At 36.2% G+C, this 23839-nt stretch overlaps 1 protein-coding gene across 3 annotated transcripts in view; it reads left to right on the plus strand.

Annotated features, from left to right (window-relative positions):
• ltbp1 (latent transforming growth factor beta binding protein 1) overlaps positions 1-23839 on the plus strand; it is a 56488-nt gene that overhangs the window by 19854 nt on the left and 12795 nt on the right. Inside the window, exons 8-21 of one of the 3 annotated variants that reach the window (XM_077582282.1) lie at positions 818-920; positions 1364-1423; positions 2726-2848; positions 5979-6146; positions 8409-8585; positions 11108-11127; positions 11557-11659; positions 15068-15154; positions 15830-15955; positions 16608-16733; positions 19365-19484; positions 19953-20075; positions 22441-22566; positions 22729-22857. In XM_077582282.1, the coding sequence (XP_077438408.1) occupies positions 818-920; positions 1364-1423; positions 2726-2848; positions 5979-6146; positions 8409-8585; positions 11108-11127; positions 11557-11659; positions 15068-15154; positions 15830-15955; positions 16608-16733; positions 19365-19484; positions 19953-20075; positions 22441-22566; positions 22729-22857 (1591 nt within the window). The remainder of the gene's footprint in view (positions 1-817; positions 921-1363; positions 1424-2725; positions 2849-5978; positions 6147-8408; positions 8586-11107; positions 11128-11556; positions 11660-15067; positions 15155-15829; positions 15956-16607; positions 16734-19364; positions 19485-19952; positions 20076-22440; positions 22567-22728; positions 22858-23839) is intronic. The other 2 variants (XM_077582284.1, XM_077582283.1) reach the window with 2 other exon arrangements.

Raw genomic sequence — 23839 nt, forward strand, 5'->3', positions numbered from 1 at the left:
ATAGCCTTATGGGTCCAGTTCGATTTTGTTGTAATCAACATTTTGTCCTGATGGAAACTGAAAAAATATTCGCCGTGGTTTATTTCATTGATGCACACAACTATATGAGGTACTTAACTCTTTGACTGCCAAAAACGTTAAATAACGTTTAGTAAAATCCTATGGAGGAGTGCCAAAGACGTTAAAAGACGTTTGTTTCAAAACAGAGGTGAAACTATTTTCTATTGTTGATTACTGAAAAACGGAATAAGGTAGAAACAAACTTTTTTTTCTGAGGAAAGATGAGAGTCCAATCTTTCATTTGGTAGTATGCGTGTTTCCATAGTCCAAACACATAATTTTCTATGGACCTTGAAAGATCAGTCAAAATGCTTAAAATCGGCTGGCACCCACGGCATCCCTTTTCTGAAAACGTCTGGCAGTCAAAGAGTTAAAGGAGATATTATTATTATTATTATTATTTAAAAAAAAAAAAGAAGAAAAAAAAAGGAGATATTATGCATTTTTTTTCTTCAACTTAAAAATAGTTCCCACACTCTTGCTGAAATAAGACAGTGAATATTGCATAGAGGCAAAAAAAAAAGAGAGAGAGAGAGCAATGATGATGTCGAATCGGTAAGATTACCGAATGAACAATACCGAGCTCTCTCTCAAGAAAAAAAAATAAATAAATAAAAAAAATAAACACACAACCTTGTTGAAGTTTAAAACGTGAATTTTCCAAAATATGTCTCTCAACTAGTTAATACATTTGTCCACATCTTACTTATGGAATTGCTTATATTGACTATGAACTGGCTGCTTTGTATGGTTTCAGTGTGGCAAAGCTCTCCCGGGTCTCACGAAACAGGAGCAGTGCTGTGGGACCATCGGGACATCTTGGGGTTTCCACAAGTGCCAGAAATGTCCAAAGAAACAATGTAAGTGTTTTCATTCAATAAAAAATAAAAAATAAATAAGCACACATCACTGAAGAATTGTAATCAATAAAGATATGAGCAGTCCTAGAACATTGTCAATGACTCATTCTCTGTTATTCCACTATCCAAAATGTCAAATTCACACTTCGATAAATTCATACTGTACATATATTTCAATGAAATATTTCGGAATGAATCTAGCAATTTGTTTAGCAGTGTGATTTTGTGGGTTTCTTTGATGCAGTGTTGCGTAAGAGGCTACTCAGAAATTGTCATTTCTTCAAGGAATGTATTATATAACCTCCTTCATGCTAAAAAAAAATAAAATATTGCGCAAGGGTCGGTCACCCACAGAGATCCTTCAATTTAAGCACAAATCATGGATTTTATTTACGATTTCTCAAATTTCTAAATCATTTCTATTCTCTTCCTTCACTCACCAGCGATTCCTCTGATCGACTGCCCTCAGGGTTACAAGAAAATCAACAGCACTCATTGCCAAGGTAAGAGCTTGCAACATCGTGTATTTATTCATTCAAGTTCAAATTGTCCTCAGTTACGTCATGATTGAATGTCTTGGTTGGAAAATAAACAGCGGTATTTTCCAACCATACTCATGGCAAATACTTTTCTCCAGAGACCCAATAGAGGGTGCTACTGTCTCATTTGGCTCATTGCCATTGTACACATGGGGGGGAGGGGCAAAGGTCGGCTGGATCACGTTATCAAGACTCTGTTTGGCCTTCAACTTTGCATATTATTGTTTATATGCCATCATAGTTTTGAAAATACATTCAGAGCTGTAATCTATGAATAAGTATTAGGGGAATAAGGTTTGAATATTAAGGGGGGGGGGGGGGAAGTCACTTTAATATGATTTTACTGAAATTATAATAATAATAATCATTGATCATTATGAAGTGTTTTTAACACATCTTTTAAGGATATTAGAGATGATTACAAGGTCTATCAGAGAATATCCAAGACTGGTGTCCCAAAACAGATATTTCAAACTCCAAACTCCAAATTGTCCCCTTCGAAGTAATCCCCCCCCCCCCCCCCGGGGGGCCTAACTCAAAGCCTTTTCTGCCACGCCTTCACACATTCCTGAAAGGATTCTTACAGGATCATCCGCAGCTCTCTGATGTCGTCCTTGTTTTCGAAAAGGGTTCTCTCTTCTTTTTTTCTTTTTTTTCCTAGAGAGCTCAGTATTGTTCATTTGGTAATTTTACCGATTTGACATGTCATCATCATTGCTCTCTTTTTTTAAATTTATTATTATTATTATTATTTTTTTTTTTTAAGGGTTCTCTCAATGACCCACTTGAGCTTAGGAAAGAGGAAAAAAATTCACACGGAGTCAGGTCAGGTGAGTAGGGAGTTTGCTCCTGCATGGTGATACGCTTCACGGCCAGGAACTGACAGATGCTCAGGGCATTATGAGCAGTCACCTTTGTGGTGGTGAAGGTCAAAAGTTCATGTTTTGTAGCTTGGGTTTGAAATGTCTTTCAGTCCTGGATCTTTTATGACTCACCTCGTATATGGTAGGGTCTCAAATTTTTGGGAAAGGGAAGTCGCTAAGTTGGCGTCACTGTAACCGCACTCGCTTAAGCCACTTGGGGCTTGACCACACACGGCACTCTCTTTTTTTTGTAGACAGCACATCTGCACGCGGGAAGCAAATGCAGCGAACACGCTCTGCATGTGTTTGCCAATTTTGCATAGGATTGTCCTGCATAAATGACTCAATTTCAATTTCAGAATGCATACATGTTTTGTTCTCAATGATTATTTTCCATTTACAGATTTTGACGAGTGCCAGCTACAGGGAGTTTGTCCCAATGGAAATTGTTTGAACACAGTGGGCAGCTATCGATGCGTGTGTAAACCGGGTTACATCCCTGACCCCATGCTCACCACATGCATATGTAAGTGTGGCACTACAAATTAACAGTTTGATGATATTATGTATTGCGCATCATCAAAACGAGTATAATAAAAATCAATCAGTCAATCAATCAATAAATACAAATATAGCACAGTAATATACTGTAAATAAATCATATTTGAAATAACGCTACCTACTCTATACATATAACCCCCCCCCCGCAAAAAAAAGAAAAAGAAAATCAAGTTCATGTTACTAATTCATGAATACATTGAGTGAGTATAATGCAGTAAAAGTACGGTTTCTTCTCTTTTTTTTGTTCTTTTTTTTTCATTTCCTGGAGAGCTCAGTATTGTTCATTCGGTAATTTTACCGATTTGACATGTCATCATCATTGCTCTCTCTTTTTTTTTTATATATATATATATAATTTTTTTAGTATTTTTTTTTATTTTGCAAAATTTACCAGGATCCAGATGTCTTCTTAACATACCATATATACACATTTTCATTAGCATAATGTGTTGTCATGTCTGAAATGGAAATATGGATACGCTAATATATATATATATATATATAATATATGTCTGCTACGGATCATGGAGGTGCTAGTGAACTCTAACCTAAATATATTATGTTAGCTGCTTCATGTTATCTATTCACCTAAAATAACACATCAAATTTTGTATTTGATTGGAAAGATCATTTAACTTTTTGGGAGTTTGATATTCATGCCATTTCCTGGCTCAATAACCGTGAAATACAGAATACATTTCCACATGCTCTTAAAGCATATCAAGAAAGGGAGATGTGCTTTTATTGAACATGCTTGATGCAATGCATATGAATGTAGTGCATGGATGATAATAGCATGTTTTTGTTTTGAACTGTAATCCGACTTTAAGCATGCACTGCAAGGCAGATTACATGGACAGTTGTGCACCTAATCAGCTATTTTGTTTGCTAAAAAAAATCCCACAGGAGCACATTGTTGAGAAAAGAAATGGAGTGAAGGTGCTACAAGTGATCGACTAAGGGTTATTTGGGGTACAATAAAAAAAAAAAAAGACTCTGTTTTCCTTCTAGCTAAGCCACGGAGGCAATCAGTGCCATCAGTGGCATATGCAAATTTTGCTGTGCGAACGCACGTTCCTGATTGGCTTCTTCCTCGAGGGTCAGTTTTGAAGGTTGTGTTAACAAACGGCAACGAAAAACTTTTTTAACAACACTCTCTTCTGTGGTGAATCAAATTTCCAAGACTTTAATTTTCACTTTACACAAACTAGTCTATGGGAAATTCAGCGTGATAATTTAGCTTCTGATTAAAGGATTTTTACAGTTTTTCTCCCCCGCGCATTTTTGCTTGAATTATAAAATCACAACTATTTTAGGTTTAAGAATCATTTGTACTTACCACAACTATGTTTTTTCAAGGTAAATTACAGTCGTGATTTTTATTTTTATTTTTTGGTGTGGATATGATGGACTTCGGGTCGGCACGGTGGCTAACTGGTTAGCACGTCCGCCTCCCAGTGCAGAGGACGTGAGATCGAGTCCGGGCTTCAGCCTTCCTGGGTGGAGTTTGCATGTTCTCCCCGTGCCTGCGCGGGTTTTCTCCGGGTACTCCGGTTTCCTCCCACATTCCAAAAACATGCATGGCAGGTTGATTGGACGCTCCAAATTGTCCATAGGTGTGATTGTGAGTATGGTTGTTGGTCTCTGTGTGCCCTGTGATTGGCTGGCAACCAGTTCAGGGTGTACCCCGCCTACTGCCCGAAGCCACGCCCCCCCCGCAACCCTTGTGAAGAAAAGCGGTTAAGAAAATGGATGGACCAATGGTCTAACCTCCTCATAAATCACATTTTAATGGAAAAAATATCTGCCTCAAATAAAAACCAAATATCAAAATTTATAGAAACATGGTCTACGTATATAGAATTTTTTAACCTAATTCTGGTTACTTAATTCTGTCTGTTAGCGAGAGCCACTACATCGTGATAACTTACATTGATGTTTCTGTATTTGGCAATTTATTATTATATTATATTATTAGTATGGGATTTTTTTTTTAATGGGCTTTAGGTGAACTGATGAATACACGCACGCACACACGCACGCACGCACATGCACATGCTCACCCACATACAAAAAAAAATATATATATATATATATATATATATATGTATATATGTGTGTATATGTATATATATGTATATATATTTAAAAAAAAAAGAGAGAAAAAAAAACATTTTTATTAATTTTTTTTAAATTTATTTGTTTTTCATTTTTTAAAAACAAATAAATTTAAAAAAAAGGAGAGCAATGATGATGTCAAATCGAATGAACAATACTGAGCTCTCCTGAGAAAAAATAAATAAATAAAAAATAAAAAGAAAAAAGAAAATGGATGGATGGATGATATGGATGACTTCTCCGATAGCTTTTTAGTGGTCATTTCATCATCATCTCATGATATAAATGATTTTTTTTTTTTATGCTGGTTACAAGCAAGTGTTTTCCAAACATAGAATTGATCCATGGATTTAAGTTTTTTTTTTCTCTCTGGTAAACTGTCAGCTATTATGATGTGATTAGCAAATAACAGAATATTGTTTGTTAATACAGCCTTTATCCGAGTGTTTTACTGAATCGTGAGATCCATGATGTAACCATCTAATAGTGGATCTTAAAAGCCTTTTTTTTTTTGTTCCCCTTGGAGAAAAATATTTTGTCCGTTCCAGTTAGAACAATTCCAGCTGTCATTGGTATGTGACGATGTTTAATGACACCGTTTGACTTGGAAAGCCCAAACTAAATCTCTCTGCATGCCTTCATCTCAACCAGCGCTTTTGGCTGTCGATGCATGCTAATGTTTATTTGTGTCGTTCCTAGTGTTTAATCTGTGCTCTGTTGGGTTCGAATGTGTTTCGGGGGTGTAGCTCTCAAGTGTTGTCACCAGATGTGGCGGAACGACCAATCGGCAATCTTATTTCAGTCTGCTTTCTTTTGACAATGTTTATGTATTTATGTCATGTGTGATACATATATTGGTGTCATATAAGTTTGCTTCGGTGATGGGGACTTCTTCTTTTCTTTCTCCCTTGTGTGTCTCTTCCACTCTGGTGCATCTGCTCTGCTCCTCTCTGTTCTGGTCCCGCACACCTCCTCAGCCAACATGCCCGCCATCCAAGAGGAGAAGGGGGCTTGCTTCCGTTTGGTGAGCTCGGGGAGGCAGTGTTTGCACCCGGTGTCTGCTCAGCTGAGCAAACAGCTGTGCTGCTGCAGTGTGGGCAAAGCCTGGGGACCACATTGCGACAAATGTCCCCCGCCAGGAACAGGTAAGGCCTCCGGCTGGGTTAGACCGTCGTCGTCGTGATCCAAAAGTGTCTTTTCTCACTTGTCTGGGGAAAAAAAAAAAAAACATTTAGACCACCAGCTGAAATAAGGTTTATGCCAAAGCTGTCCTAAATTAACTCATTCACTGCCGTCGACGGCTATAGACGTCAGAAATGAATTTGAACCATTTCTTTTAGTTTAACATTTTTTCCACTTTTGTTAACAAGAGTATGAAAACCTAGAACTATTAAAGTCATGCGATTAATTACAATTAAAAAATTCCGTACGATTACATTTTTTTTATTATAACTAATCGCATGCTTTCAACTAGTTAACTCACGATTAATCACAAATTTTATATCTGTTCGTAATGTACAATTAAAAAAAATATATAGGTTTTCATACTCTTGTTAACAAAAGTGGGAAAAAATGTAAACTAATAGAAATAGTTCAAATGAATTTTTGACATCTATAGCCGTCAATGGCAGTGAATGAGTTAAAGAACACATGAAGAATTGACTTAAAATTTATTTTATTTTTTTTAAAAAGCTGTTCTGACAGACTGCCATGTGAGTGGTCCTAATTTACATAATTTACATGAAAACAAAATGGCCACCCACTCGCTGTGTTGCTCGTAATCAAGGGAACAAAAGCTTTAGGGGAAATCAACCCAATTGTATTTTTGGGGGTGATGATGGGGACTTCTTCATTAAAAAAAATAAATATAAAATAATAAAATTAATATTTAATTAATAATATTTATTAAAAAAAAAGAATATGTTCTATGCAGCCCCGCTAGTCTAAATATGGAATTCTGGATAATATTGGAATGTGAGTTAATCCAGCCGAATTGATCTATCTCAGAAGGCCTCCATTTTGCCACTCGCTGTCGACTAAAGATGACTTCAATGTTGCTCAGGTTCCAGATAACAACCAATCACAGCTTCAGAAAACAGGTGAGCTGTGATTGGTCGTTGCCTGAGCCCTGAGCAGCGTTAATGTCACCTTCAGTCGACAGCGAGTGGCAAAATGGCCGCCCCCGGAGATGGAGAAAAATGGCTGGATTTTGCTCCATAACTCTTATTCCACAAATGTAATAATAATCAGAATGTCATGTTTAGAATAGTGAGGGCACATATAACATATTATGGTCAAGAATTTTTTTAAAGTTGACTTGCCCTTTAAGTTGTAGTATGTCACGGATATGTCATTATATTGTGAAACAAATGCATATGTCTGTTTTTGTAATGGTTAATACAAAAGTGAATAGAAGCTCTTAAACATTTTTTTTTAAAACTATTAAAATATAATTATTTTTATTCATAATTGTTCACATTTACTGTCTTACTGGAAAAAAATGGTTAAGCACATTATTATGTTTGTGTAATGATTAAGAGCTTAGAAACTATAGGGCTTTTTTTTAAATTACTTTTTATAGTTAATTGACTTTAAAAAAAATGATGGGAGATCACTGAAATTGTAAGTACCCATATTAGTAATTTTCATTCTTTAGTTTTAGTTCTGGATCTTCACAGAAGGATGAATTTATTGTCTTTTGGGAGCTTATGCTCGCTTTGTGGGAGGAAACTTGCATTTAACAAGAAATACGTGTCACAAACTTCATCATACCTCCTCCACATGCCCATTCAACATAAACACTCTTTTATTATGACCCTTTTGAGAACCTGCATGCCCCCCCCCCCTTTTTTCACAGCTTGGCTTAGTACAGTAGTTGCTTTTCCGTGTACCAACCGCTTTCCTTGTACACTAGTTGTATACGTTTGCCCTTGACCCTGTTTCTCTTTCTTTTTTTTTCTTCTCACATTTCCTACACGCTAGTTCAAATGAAATGGGATTTGCAGGTGCAATGAGAAGCAACTTTCCGATAAAATTTGCATTTAATGAGTTATCTAAAATAGTTAGTGGCTGTTTTTTAAACTTTTTTTTTGGTGAAAAAATAAATAAATTATATATATATATATATATATATATATATATATATATATATATGGTGCAACACCACCATCTTTAAAGAAACAGTAAATATATATATTTTTTAAAATATGCAAATTATTATTATTATTTTTTTTATTGCTAGCACAATGAGAACTTCAATTCAAAACATTCCTTAATTTCAACCTAAATTACCACTTAAAATATATTTCATGCAATTCTGAAAATGATTTTGTGCAAATGTCACTGTTTTTATGTGCATATCTTGAAATAGGTATCCTAAATATTTGTGTTTGTCTTCCCCTGTATAGCTATGTTCAAAGAAATTTGCCCTGGTGGGATGGGCTACACTGTTCTCCCAAATCAACCCTTCAATAAAGTTACAGTTACAGTCCAGCAGACACCTATTGATGCACTTCCCCCCCACCCCTTGCCAACACCCGAAAAACCGGTGGTGGCTTTCGGGAAGTCAGAAGAGATTATACCAGGTGAGTCTATAATTTGGTTATTTGGTTTTATTATATATGCATGGGGGGGTGAATTGACATACTGAGTGAGTGAGTGATTAGTCAGTTTTAGGTATGAACACAATTCGAGAGCATCATTTAAAAGCAAAAATGGAACTCTGGAAAATAGGTGCAAAAAGAGATGCATCATTATTTTTGCTGATTACATTTCGTGGAAAGAGCTTGGCAAATAATGACTGCTAATGAGTAACAGTTATTGTTGATTCCTCTCATAAGATCCTTCGCCAGGCCTTGAGTGCAGTCTACTGAAATTGCTGCTTGTTTGTGGAACTTTCTGCCTTCTAGTTTGTCTTAAAAGAATAAAAAATATGCACATTTGGATGACTGGATTGACTTTGAAAAAAAAACTATTACGTTTCATTGTCTCCAACGTTTAAGCACAGTTTTGTATTGTTTAACTAAACCAGATTAAGGCGTTTAGCTGCATGTGGTCAACTCAATCCTCTATAGAGTATTTACATTCACAGAGGTGTCTCCTGCATTTGATTCCGATTTTTGGGCGTGCTATTCGATTCAGAATCGATTTTCGATTAAGAACGATTTTTGATTCAAAATGATTTGACTGACAATCATTTTTGCTTCAATTTATAGATGTTCAAGAAATCGTAATGATCTACTCCAGTCTGACTCGCTAATGCTAATTAGCGCTCTACTCGCGGCACTTTTATCACTCAAAAGAATGTCTCCACGCTGCAAAAAAACAACTTTTATTGTAATAACTTGATTGTGACTTTTTCCTTCTACTCTCTAATGTGGCTACAACCTAACAGTGTATCAGGCCGTGTGGAACCACACTGCCCCTAAGTGGCCAAATTGGGTACAACATGAACAGCGCTCCAAATAAAGGCACACACAACCAAAGGGAAGACAGTACAAAATAATTTAAATAAAATCGATTTTGGGACATTTAAAATCAATTCTAAATCGTACTAAATGAGAATCGCGATTCTTATGAGAATCGATTTTTGGGCACACCCCTACTATATATTGTACATATCTATATCTTCTTTCAAGTGACCCATATTTGACCCTTAGTTGTTAAACAACTTCAGTACAAAATGGTACAGAAATTAAAGTGATAACTTGGGCTGGCAACAATTCAAATCATTTACATTTGTCAAATGTCGATTGGACATCCCAGATTTTAGAGAACATATTAAATGCATAAAAGGGATCCACCAAATTTATTGTATTCAAAATCCAGGTTGTTAAAATGTGTCTTCTATTAATTACAACATTCTAATATTTTATGACATTATAAAAAGATGCTGTAATCTGGTACTTACCAGGTCCTAAAATTCACAATACAACCTCAGATGATCAATGAGGCATATTCAAAAGACAGAATCATTTTTGCCCCATTCACTTTTAAACCATTATGACAATAATGAATGTTTGAAGATGTTATTTTATCTGTACCTCTCTTGAATGCGTCTGCATCATTTCAGTCAGTTTGTGTTCTGGACTTTGAGTAATCATCAGTGCTTGACAGTTGACATCTCCGACCAATGGAGATTGTGATGCATAAAAATGCAAAACACAAAATAATTGGATGAACATGGTTTTAGCTTAGTAATCGACAATCAGGTAATCAGTTGTCAAGATTAAAAGAAAAATACATCTGGAGGTCATCGGCATAAGAGTAGGAAGAAGCATGCAAAATGGATGGGCCCTAAGACTGAGCCTTGAAGAACACCATGGACAAGTACAATTTGACAAACTTTTATGAAAACTTTTTTTTTTAACAGTTATAGTCAGAATCAGCCCGCATCCCACTGAGGGGTGAACGTTTGTGAACATAGCGATTCATGTTGATTTCTTGTCAGGGTTTGTTCACGGTCGCAAACGTTCGCCAGACATTCACCAACAATTTCTTGTATGCTCCAAATTTCCTTACAACAAGAAAAACTGTTGGCGAACGTCTGGTGAACATCTTTGCATCCTTGAACGTACCCTGACGAACAATTCTAGAGGGAAAACAGGAGTGAAATTCCTTTTTTTTTTTTTTTTTTAAGACTTAAACTTAAAACCTTCCTTCCAATTTCAGTTATTATTCAGGACTTGTTTGGCGGTTTGTTTCCAGGTTAAGGACAAACTTTTTACGAGTGTTTTTCTGCAGAGTACAAATGACAGCTACATTTTTGAGGTACAGTAGCGGGAAATTGACTCGTCCTGGCATCCTGGACAAACATAACAAAAACAGTTGAGAGAAATCCATCACCCAAGATTGGACCCGAATGTGTAATGGGGCCTGGCAGCCATTGACTTTGGGATTTTGGTACTATGTCCAATGCTGGTGGGGTAATTAATGCCTTGCTTTATTTCCAAGCTATTGTATTGTATGTACAATAGACTCTCAAAGGCCAAACTTTTATTTTATTTTATTTATTTTTTTTATGTACATCAGGGAGTCAGTCATTGTGTTTACATCACTATATTTAATGAACCATTTTTTTCCTTTTTTTGTATTTTGCGGTTGTTAGCAACCACTGCCCCAGATCAGGTAGGTTGCGTTGAAACAGCTGGCATGCGCAAAATAACTTTTTAGCTGCTGTATTGCAGGCAAATCGCATTTGCATGAAACTTGAGGGTTTTTTTTATTTTTATAAGTGTAGCCCAATATATGACCCAAAGTTACTGACCTTTAATGGGCTGTGTGAAATAAATGCAGTATTGGAATGCTTGGCCCTTTTTTTTTTTTTTTTTAAAGAAGCAATCCAGTGTAGCTAATTTGCCTTTTTGCGCATTCTTGCTCTATAACTGAGTTAGCAGTCAGTTACTATGCAAGCTGAGCGCTAATATTCTTCCGGGCATGCATCTTGCATGGCAAAAAAGCTTGATGTGCTTCACATGCAGGCTGAAATACTTTCCCGGTTTGGAAATCTTCCCATGTGACCTTATTTTTTATTGTTCATGTGTTTTGTCATTGAAGGAGCTGGTAGTCCCTGTGGTTAGTCATAGGCCAGTCGTTGATTCCATACTACCCCAACTATCTCCGGGTGTATCCACCGTCAAGATGAATGCAACTTACCCAGGTGTCTGATTGTTTACCCTTCACATGTTGGACAAGTGGACCAGTAAAATAATTGAGTAATGTAAATCTTGTGAGTTACTTACTAATGATTGGCCCATTGAGGACTGATTACAGAACCATACGCAAAATCAAAATGAAAAATTAGATGACAGGTTGTTGGTCCGACTTCTCGGAAAATCTCATTACAAGTCATTATAGGTGGCAGAAGCTTGTCTGTATGAACTTGGGGCCTTTGAGACCGGAGGATCGTGATTCAATTCCAGATGTGGACAAAATATGACAATGGCAATTGGTTGCAGATGCTAGTCTGCTTCTCGTCCACTGTCGAGGTACCCTTGAGCAAGTTCCGAGGTGCGCTACTGTTTTGCGCGCCACTTTCGTGCTAAAATCTCTTCGCCTGGCATGTCTGCATGCGTGCGATTTGATTCTACTGTAAGATGAATCGATTATTTTAATTGGTAAATAATATAGAAATAATAAATAAATAATTTAATCATGTGGGCCATCTCTTTTTATGATCTCTTTTCTCTCCTTCCTATGCCTGGCCGATATTGCCAATTATTGCCGGCGATATTCAGCATTATGACGAATATTGGCATTGGCTTTTTTTTAAATAAATAAATAAATTTGAAACTGTGTTAACTTTTAAACAAAAAAGGTCAATCAAAACGTGAAAAGTGTCAATTTACTTACTATTTAAAATTTAAATGACTTTGGGGCATCAGGCAGGGGACACCCTGGATGGACTGGTCGCCAGCCAATCGCAGGACAAATCTTTTATCTAAATCACGACACTAGGCAAACATAATCTGCCTAAACTAATTCCGAACAAACAATTATGTTGTCATGGTTTGTATTAGACAAACTGTAATGTAATGTGAACACGTTCAGCAATGACATCTCCAAGTGTGAGGAGTCAAACTAGAGTTCAATCGCAAATGATTGATGGCGTTGGTTGAAGCCACCCTAACTTAATTTTTTAATTTTTTAATTTTTTAATTTTTTAAATTATTTTTTATTATTATTATTATTTTATTTATTTTTTTTGAATTTTTTTTAAATAACTCACCAGTTTCGAATTTTTTATCCTCAAGAAGCTTTGGCCAATGTGAACTTGCATCCCACAACAGCTCTCAGAAGACCGACTGTGCACTTAGAAACTGTTCATTTTAAATTCATAAAGTCAGAAAGGGTCACAAAACTATGTTTAAAAGATGGGCACCGTGTCAATAAATGGAGAAAGTTCAACACTGTCCTCGAAGGATAACCACAACAGCAAAGCACAGGATGATCTGTGATGTGAAGAAAAAGCCTCATGTCTACTTAAAACTTACAGAAATCTTTGGCACATGCTAACAACTCTTTGACAAATCAATGATATGTAAAATATTAAACAATTAAAGAACGAATTTCCTTTATCGATACCGCAGAAGAAGCCACCGGTGTCCCAACAAAATTTGCTACAGATGTGAAGTTTCCTGGATGTCCCACAGTGCTACTGGCAAACTGTTGTGCTGACAGATGAAACTAAAAGTTGAGTTGTTTGGAAGGAATACACAACAGAATGTGCGGAGAGAATAATGACACCGCACCACCATCAAAACCACATCCCAACTGTGAAGTATTTTCGAGGAGTCGTCATGGTCCGCCAATGCTTTCCGACTTCTGGGCCTGGACAGACACATTGCTTGTCATTGAAGAAAATGGGAAGTTAATCCGGAAAGGGCCACGCAAGACTTCCGTCTTCAACAACAAAGACAACAACCAAATAATGGAAGTAAATACCCAACTGAAGAAAATACTCCGTCTCAGGTGGCCCAGTCAGAATCTTGACCTCAGCTAGATTTAGTGATTGTGGCATGACCTCCAGAAAGTGCGTCACTCCAAATGTCCCTACAATACTGTTGACCTGAAACAGTTTTGTAAAGAAGAATAGTCCCATTTTTTTCTAGACTTTTTCTACAACTACAGGGAATGTCTTGGTTGAGGTTATTGCTGCCAAAGGAAGTGCCATCAGTTTTTCAATCCAAAGGTTCACATACCTTTTTGTTATGGAGGACGAATTAAAAAATGAAAATGCCCAAAAATAATAATAATAATAATTATATTTATATATATATATATATATATATATTGGATCCACTGCACACAATCAGTTAATTACTTGCATAATTAAAGATGGGGAAAAAAATGACCCCAATATTTTGAGATGAAAAAATATTCTAAATGTGATATGCGAAAATTTATTAAATGCTTTAATTTAATGCATGTAATTATCATCACGCTAAAATTCAAATTAATAGTGCGATTAATCTGCATTAATTCATGATTAATGGGATCATTTTTTGTGATTAATTAATCAGTTAACGCTTTAACTTTGACAGCACTAATATATATATATATATATATATATATATATATATATATATATATATATATATACCATAAATAAATAAAAGTAACAATGAATACAATAAATAAAAAATGAGATTCCAAAAATATAAATGAATATAAAAATAAATAAATATATAAATATTTAAAAACTATATAATAATAATAATATCAATAAAACGCTCTGCTGCATTTGTTTATTTCATGCTACAAACTCTATGTCAGGTCGAAATGTTATTCAAATGAGGGGGCGGTCCTAAGCCTCGCCGGCTTGCATTCATTTGAATAACAGAGCGTCTGCATCATGTGAGAGCAGAGCATTTTTATTTGATTGATATTTAATTCTATTTATATATTATTATTATTTTTTATTTCAACATTTATTTTCATTTTTAAAAAATTATTTCGTTTTTGATTTTTGTATTTATTTTTACCTTTATTTATTCGTGGTATATATATTGTTTTTATTTCCATTTATATTTATTTTTTGTATTTAATTTTTTAAAATAATATTTTAAATCTGTTTTTATTTTCACTTTACATTTATTTATTTATTATTTAGTCATTTATTAATTTTTAATTGTGGCAGTTTTGATCCTTAATATTTTGTGTGTAAAAACATGGAAATGATTTTGCGTGTGTGTGTATGTAGTATTAGCACAAAAATATTAGATATCATTTTATGACCAATTTTTGCACATGTGGCGCACATTAATGCTTGGTGATGAGCCACCTCCAAGAGAGAATATACAAATTGCAGCTTTTACTGTCTTTATGAAGGCTCAGGTGGCCTTTGCACGTCTCTTCTTGTTGACTTGAGGCGCGAGTACAAAAACTCTGTTTAGCTCCGCCCCCGATCATCGTGATAATGCAAAGCCATATGCATTTTGACACTGTACGGTGTAAAAAGAGGGTGAAAAGTCTACTTAAATCCTCAAATCTTTGACCCAAGCATATCACAGTCATGTTATCAATGAACATACTGTAAGTATTAATTTGTGTCTTCTAAATTTGATAGAGGTTGTTGAGGAGAGCTCCCCGCCTGTGCCAGTGGAGGTTTTCCCTTCGAATGCAGGCCAAGACATTGCACCAACTCAGTCAGCAGGTATGGCTCATTCCTTGTCTTTACTTATGCAACTTTGTCCTTTAGTCTACTTTGCTGAGGTCGTTGTAAGTCTTGGAAGCGCAGACTACAGCCAGGATTTGGGCTCAGTTCAGAGCATTAAGAATAAAATAATCTTTTCTTTGGTCCTTCCTCGGGTCTCCTGACGGCCTCACGACTCTGGCTGGAAGTGTTCGGTTTAGGTGAACGGTATGGGATTTTTTAATAGGTTTTAGGTGAACTAATGAATACACACTCACACGCACGCACATACACATTCTCACCCACATACAAAATAAATTAAAAAATATATATTTAAAAAATAAATTTAAAAAAAGAGAGCGCAATGATAATGGCATGTCAAATCGGTAAAATTACCGAATGAACAATACTGAGCTCTCCAGAAAAAAATTAAAATAAATAAAAAATAAAATAAAAATAAATAAAAAAGAATAAAATAACGTACAAACCCTTTATTGTCACTTTTTCACACAAGGCCGTGTAGTTTTTTCCCCCACTCAATAATAAAACCCTTCATTTGACAACTCCATTTTGTGTTTACTTGTGTTGTAGATGTTACCGCCGAATTGTAGAGACGGGAAGGCATGATTATCACTTAGCTAATAACATGATGTATGGGATTTTGCTGTAATAAGTGTCCTTTTCCTTCTGAAACAGAGGTGGATGAGTGCCATATCAACCCTTATATTTGTGGTCAAGGACTTTGTTACAACACAGCTGAAGGCTACACCTGCCATTGCGATGAGGGATATCGCTTGAATGATGCACTGACCTCTTGTGTAGGTGAGTGCAAAAATGCTAAGGCCGTGACGTTTTAAGATCATGTTATTTTATTTGCCATTTATTTATTATTTTCTGCTTCATTCTTTATAAATTGCATACATTATGTTGATCTAATTCTAGTCTAAGCAAGGTCATCAGGGGTGGGGGGGTTCAATCAGATCTCCTAAATCCCCCTCCCCACGTCGCAAATATGCCGATCGGTAGAAAGTTTCCCCAGAAGCACCAAAATCAGCGGAAATTCTGTCTGTCTGGTTAAAATGCTGAGAATGGAACAGCACCCACATTGCTTGGTGACGAAATCAAACAAACGGTTTACAAAGTGGTTTCTTTTGGCCGTGAACGACAACTTTTGGATGCTAACTGCGAAGCTAAGTGCTCGCGAGGAGTGTCCGTCTCGACGAGAGGCCAATCGTGAGTCGTTCACGGCAAAATAATCACTGCCAACCGTTTATCATCCATGACATCATCTTTTCATCCGGCTGGCTCCACAACAATGGACAAGCAAGACAGCAAGTGTTGACAAGTGTTGTCTGAGTAATTCTCACAATGTCTGTTTCGCTACATTAGCATTAGCAACTTCGTTGCAATCGTTAGCGTCATTGACAATCTCACTGTGTTTCTAAACAGAATTTGTGCTCTTTTCTTTGTTCAGATTTAGATGAATGCTTGGAGACGCCATCTTTGTGCTCTGGCGGTCTGTGCCAAAACACTAAGGGTAGTTTCCTGTGTGTGTGTCCACAAGGATTCTTTGTTGATGAGGAGGGAACTGCTTGTGTGGGTCAGTATGTGCACTTTCATGCTTTCTGTATGTATGTGTCTTGGTTGAAAACATTTAGCAGGGAAGGAATCTGTTCCTAACACACACAATATGTAACACAGACCAGAACCAGTTACTACAACACTGAATCATATTTACAGTTACAAATGTACTAAGGGGTGAACTTTTCGTGGTTAACTCATTTGCTCCCAAAAACGTATAAATACGTTCCATTTTAAATATTACCATGCTCCCAAAGACGTATTTATACGTTTTAATGCAGCCTTTTAACTGAAGAGAATGTTTGAAGCGATCGTAGTTATTACAAAAACGGCCAGCAGGTGGCAGCAGAGTAAGTGATCAACCAGGGCCATGTTGCAAAAAACTCTTTCCCCCACTGTTTTTAACAGATTTGTGAATAATGATGAAACTTAGCTATATTCTTATGCTAACTGCTGCAAAAAAGAAACAGAAAATATACTTTTTTCGTGATGAAAGAAGAGACTCTAATCTTTCTTTTGGTAGTGGTTCCATGTTTTCATAGCAATAGAACACAATATTCTATGGAGCGAAGGGGGTTGCTTCAGTGAAAATGGCTGGGAGTGGATGAGTTAAGAGTTTGCATTTAATAAGCATCACTTGTCTCCTGCTACAAGTTTTTTGTCGCATAACTTTGCTGTAATCGTGCTGAGAACACACCACTTCCCTTAAAATTGAAAAATTTCAATCAATTCAAACTGAGTTTCTTCTTACATATCTGTTTTGGTTTTGCAGCAATTAACGTTAGATTATAGCTAAGTTTCATCATTATTCACAAATCTGTTAAAAAACAGTGGGGGGAAAGAGCTTTTTGCAACATGGCCCTGGTTGATCTCTTATACTCTGCTGCCACCTGAAAACGTATAAATACGTCTTTGGGACACTTAAAACATTTCAAGTAGAACGTATTTATACGTTTTTGGGAGCAATGTTTGGGGGAAATTAGTATTTGCGTATTTAGGGATTTTTTTGAAAAGCTAAAAATGTAAAATATGCCACAATTTATAAAGGCTTCATTTTCTTTCATTCATTCAATTTGAAAACTCGCTTTGTAGATTAAGCCTTTGATTTGTGGAATAAAAGAATAAAGAAGTTACACATACAATTGAAAGACAGGACAAAGCCAATTGAGAAGTTTTTGGGGTTTTTTTTCCAAAAAAAAAGGTCAGTTTTGCGAGACTAAGCAAAGTCTTTGGCATTCCATTTGATGAGGCACCGTGTCACACAGAAACTCCACAGACTATCAAGACAGTATCAAGATAATTAAAAGTAGGTGGAAACTTGGACGGAGGCACGCTGACCACACCGTTACTAAAATCTGCACCTCCGTGCTGCCTGCTTCCTCACGCTTACTCTGATATAAATATGAGGTCGTCAGTCATTATGTGGTTTCTTGCCAATTCAACACAGAATTCCCCAACCGCAAAAAGGAAACTGAATTGCAGCTCTAAGAGCAAACTAGCTGATGGTCATCACCCCAAAACTCAACCAAACCTCCCCTCTTCCGTAGTGGTGAGAAAAGGATACCGTTATAACTTTTTGAGGTTATGTTTTGGTTTATACATTTTATGGTATAAACAGACGCAAACCATCCAATGATTTATAGCACTTTTTTTTTTTTTCAGAAAGACTAAAGTCACAGTGTGTCGGCTTCTTAAATCTTTGCTATATTGGATGTCAAGATGGTACTTTACTGGTTTGGCTTACTCTGACTAGCTAGTTTTTCTACTATATTAAATGTTGTTTTCCACCCAAATAAATGAAAGCCTTATAATGAAAAACATTTTGGAAGCATTGTTTATTCTCCGAGAGATAATTTTTGGGGAGGGTAGGGAAGACATAACAGTTGTGGATATGAAAACGCTTGTTAATTGGAGAGAGCTTTATATCATTCTAGTCATTAAGAGCAGCCGTTGTTAACATTTTGCATCAAATACCACCTAAAAAGATACTAAGCGCTCCAAATATCACCATAATGGTAATGACCAATACTAATATGGTATTCTGGTTAATATTGTGTTAGTGAAATATGAGTTAAGCAGCAAAATCTGCCATTTCCATCCACCGGCCAATCACAGCTCACCTGTTTACTGAAGCTGCGCTGTGATTGGTTGTTACCTGAGAACTGAGCAAAATTGATGTCACCTTCCGTCGACAGCAAGTGGCAAAATGGCCGCCCTCTGAGATGGATAAAAATGGCTGGATTTTGCTCCAATGACTCATATTCTACAAATGTAATATTAATCAGAATGTCATGTTTAGACTAGTGAGGTCACAAAATATTATTGTCAAGAAATGTTTAGGATTGATTTCACTTGAAGTCACTTTAACATTATGCACAATTTTTTTTTACAATTTAAATAAATTAATAACAAATACATAAATGTCTATAAAATTGTTGTACGTGCACCTATGCAGAGGAACAAAAGGGCGCCACTGCCACCTACTGTCGTGGATGTGCAATTACACTATATTGTAGTGTAGCAAAAAAAAATAAAAAATGGTACTAGTACCACACTTTGAGAATCGCTGATTTATAATATAGTATACTGTGTTGTCCTTATGTGGTGATACTTTCCGTTAGTTATAAATTGTATTCACTTTTTTTTGCAGATATCAATGAATGTGCAAACAGGACATCGTGCCCATCTGGCATTTGCATTAACATCCCTGGCGGTTACAACTGCGGCTCATGCCCTTCTGGGTTCTTGGCACAGGAAGGCCAGTGCGTCGGTAGGTCCAATGCTGCCGGTATATTTGTACTGAATGTTTGTGTGCTTCATATGCATCTTAATGAGTATCGCAACCTCCTGAAAGACAAGCGCATTCATTTCAAGTTTTTTTTTTTGTTGTCGCCACTTAAGCGTGACAAAGGCTGCGCTGCGAGGTTGCGGCTCCTCTATAGCGCAAGGAAAGCCAAGCCACTGTGTGGAGGCGGTGACAGGAAAGAAATATACCATGCTACCGGCTCGTTTATAGAACTGCAGCTCACAGATGTTTGCATGTCGCTGCCAAATGAACATCATTGCGTGTGCAGGGATTGCGGTAAAAGTAACTGCCTGTTTATTCTCAGCAAAGGTGCAATGTTGACAAGAATCGAATGGAACCGGTTGTTTGTGGAATTGATGCCGGCATGACTGCTAACCGGAAATTTTCATCCTTTTGATGTACTGTACTTGTTTATCGTTGGGAACTTTTCAGATATCGATGAGTGCCAGGATCAGCGTGTCTGCACCAGGGGTCACTGCATGAACACTGATGGTTCCTTTATCTGTCAGTGTGGGCCAGGCTTCAGCGTGTCTCCATCTGGTGACCAGTGTGATGGTACAGTAGTACTTATATTATAGTATTTATTTATTTATTTTTTATTTTATTATTTCTTTTCTATGGAGAGCAAAAAAAAAAAAAAAAAGTTTTTTTTTGTTTTGTTTTTTAAGACTTGGTTTACTATGGAGTTTTGTTTCTGTGGTGGTGTCCAAGTTGGAACACATTGAGGTAAAGAGCATGCATAGTGTCACGTCATATTTTTATGCCACCATTTCACACATTTTTGCAGCTATGAAATGTCAGGAACCATGTAGTAAATTGAGGACTCCTTGTACCACCGGAACAATGTTTTAACTCATTCACTGCCATTGACGCCTATAAACGTCAAAAATGTATTTGAACTATTTCTATTAGTTTAAAAAAAAAAATCCACTTTTGTTAACAAGAGTATGAAAATCTAGACTTTTTTTTTTAACTCTTTGACCGCCAAAAACGTTAAATAACGTTTAGTAAAATCCTATGGAGGAGTGCCAAAGACGTTAAAAGACGTTTGTTTCAAAACAGAGGTGAAACTAACCATTTTCTGTTGTTGATTACTGAAGAACGGAATAAGGTAGAAACAAACTTTTTTTTTCTGATGAAAGATGAGAGTCCAATCTTTCATTTGGTAGTATGTGTGTTTCCATAGTCCAAACACAACATTTTCTGTGGACCTTGAAAGATCAGTCAAAATGCTTAAAATCGGCTGGCACTGGGGACAACCCGTTTCTGAAAACGTCTGGCAGTCAAAGAGTTTTTAATAATCTTTTTTTTTTGTTAGTTTAAAATATTAAAAATTAGGGGCGTCAGGCGATTAAAATTAATAGCTTACTCACAATTAATCACTAATTTTATATCTGTTCTAAATGTACAATATTTTTTTCTAGGTTTTCATACTCTTGTTAACAAAAGTGGAAAAAAAAGTTAAACTAATAGAAATAGTTCAAATTAATTTTTGACGCCTATAGCCGTCAATGGCAATGAATGAGTTAATTAGTTTATAGTCTGCCTATATAGAGATACAAATTCAATTACTTCAGAGACCACGCTTGTAACACAAAACACTCATATTGCAAATTTCTTTCTCCAGTCCCATAATTATCCTTGTTTTATGTTTAGTTTGACCATAAACTTGGGTATGGCAACTTTTTTTTTTTGATGAATTGTTTACTATCTGCCAAACTGCTGCTTGTTGTAAAATGAAATGAGATGAGAGTTCAGTTCAGTGCCACCATCAATCGTTTGTATCACAAATTTTTGCTCACAAGTCAAAGTGGAAAATAAAACGGACCACTCGTACCTCAAGGCACCGTTGCGTATCTATTCTAGTTATAGGCATTATAATCCAGAAAGAAAATTTAAGAACAAAATATAGTAAAATAAGAAAATTAATACTGCAAATAAGCAAAATTATCTTGCTGCCAACAGAACAAGAAAATTGTACTTAAATTTACCTGTAATATTTTTGAAAAATAAGAAAATAATATTAGGCCTTGAAAATAGCATTTTTTTGACTAATTACAAGTGATATTGATTTTTTTTTTCTTTAACTATTTTGTTAATGCGCTTACATTTAAGTTTGGCCAACTTAGACCGATGACAAGCAGAGAGGTACACATGTTCCATTTTTATTATATTTGGTATGACCCAGCCAGGGATTGAACCCACAAGACGCTCTACCACTAGACCAATGAGCTGTTACAATATATACTAGAAAGAGGAAAATTAGCTTAGTAAATATAACAAACCGAACCAAACTGATGATTTTCTCAAGAAAAAAATGCTTATAATAAATCACACTTGTATTTTTCCATTTCTCTTATTACTAGATTATGCAAAATCTTAAAATGTGAAAATTCACCTTATGAAATCCCAGTTGAGGGCCTTTGTGGTGGTTAGTCATCTTAAGATGTGGAAAATGTTTGTTTTAAGCCTCAAAGTACTTAAAACTGGCTGTTAACACTCAATGCCAAGACTGATCAAATAAGATAATTCGGTATAAAAAAATATATATTTTTTTTTTTTCTGGAGAGCTCAGTATTGTTCATTCGGTAATTTTACCGATTTGACATGTCATCATCATTGCTCTCCTTTTTCTTTTTCTTTTAATATATATATATATATATATATATATATGTTTTTTTTTATATATAAAATAATAATAATAATAATAATTCGGTATAATAAGTATGTTAAAATAAGCAGAATGATCTTATTTTAGGCTTGTCAGAGCAAAATAAGCAAATTTAGATTAAATTCAAGAAATGATATCTCACTTAAGATTTCAGTTTTTGCAGTGGTTGTGTAGATGAATATTTTTCGCCAAAACAATTTGTGTAACTGGTCCAAAAGTGAACCTGTCACTGATTTGTGCTTGCTGCAGATGTGGACGAGTGTTCAGAAGAAGACGAGCCTTGCGAGTCCATAGGGGAGTGTGTTAACAACATGGGCTCCTACACGTGTACCTGTCCGCAAGGGTACCGACAGATGGACGGCACCAGCTGCAGAGGTTAGCAAATGTGAAGGAATCTCTCACTGTGTCTTTAGTCAAGGGTCACTGAAGCATGACAGTGCGCCGTTAGCAGGTGTGGACACATTCTGACGTCTATGAAGAACTCACATGGACGCACGCACGCCCTCTCAATAGGAGTCCTCTTTCTTGTCTTTCCAGATGTTGACGAGTGCGTAGATGAGCCAGAACTCTGCTCGCCCCACGGCGAATGTCTGAACACGGACGGATCGTATCGGTGTGCGTGCGGGAGCGGATTCACCGCTAGTCTCGATACGCCCTCCTGTGATGGTAAGACACGGGTTCGCTAAGCAGTAAAGATGTTTATCGCAGTTGTCAATCGGCTGATTCTAATTCATGTTTCTTCAGGATGTTTTTTTTTTTCACATGAAGGAAATGTCTGACAATTATTTTTGAGTCAGCGTTTCAATAAACCTCAGTGAGAAGCGTGATGGGAACCCAAAACCATTCCACATCTTTTAAAGATTATAAGATTGATTTAATTGAACTGTTGATTCCTCTTCATAGTTGTTAAAAAGCCAGACATAACCACAGCATGGAAACCAGAATATGTGCTCATCCTATGTGCTTATTACTTTGCTTTCAATTCTCATAATGTCTGAAATGTTTATAAGACAAGGAAAATTACCAGTTTTTTTTTTTCCTCAGCTCACATTTTCTTAATAGTACAGAAGCTTTAGCCACTTTGCCAGCGCTGCTCCTTTTTTCTCAAGTAAAACCAGTATTTTGTGTAACAAAAGGAAATTCTTCAAGTGGTAAACAATCAAAGCCTTTGAGCTGACTGTCTAGACGCAGCGCTACATTTTTGCTTTTAGTCTTATGCAAGTAAACTTGCTCTTATTTGCTCTGTAATTGTGTCTACTTCGATGAAACCACAAAATGTTGTCCACTGTTTAATCTAATGTAGGTGGTTTATTATTCTCATCATTAATTTTACTTCCCCACCCCCCACCTTCATTCGTGTAAATTACAGAGAAATACCGTAATCCAATGTCAATTAAATCCACACGATTATAGAATCCAGCCGCAAAGGCGTCCGAGCCCTCTGGTGGCCGCCTGAAGCTATCACACCCGAGGCGGAGCTACAACCGTCGAGCTGGGTGACCGATAAAGGTGGCCACTTCCGTAAGGTCAAAAAGGAGGACATATTTCAAAAAAATTATAAGTGTTCCCTCGCTATAACGCGGTTCACTTTTCACTGATTCTTATTAATGCAATTTTGCATTCATTTTTTTTTTTTTTTACAGTAATG

The sequence above is a fragment of the Vanacampus margaritifer genome, chromosome 12, assembly GCF_051991255.1.
Source record: "Vanacampus margaritifer isolate UIUO_Vmar chromosome 12, RoL_Vmar_1.0, whole genome shotgun sequence".
Taxonomy (NCBI): domain Eukaryota; kingdom Metazoa; phylum Chordata; class Actinopteri; order Syngnathiformes; family Syngnathidae; genus Vanacampus; species Vanacampus margaritifer.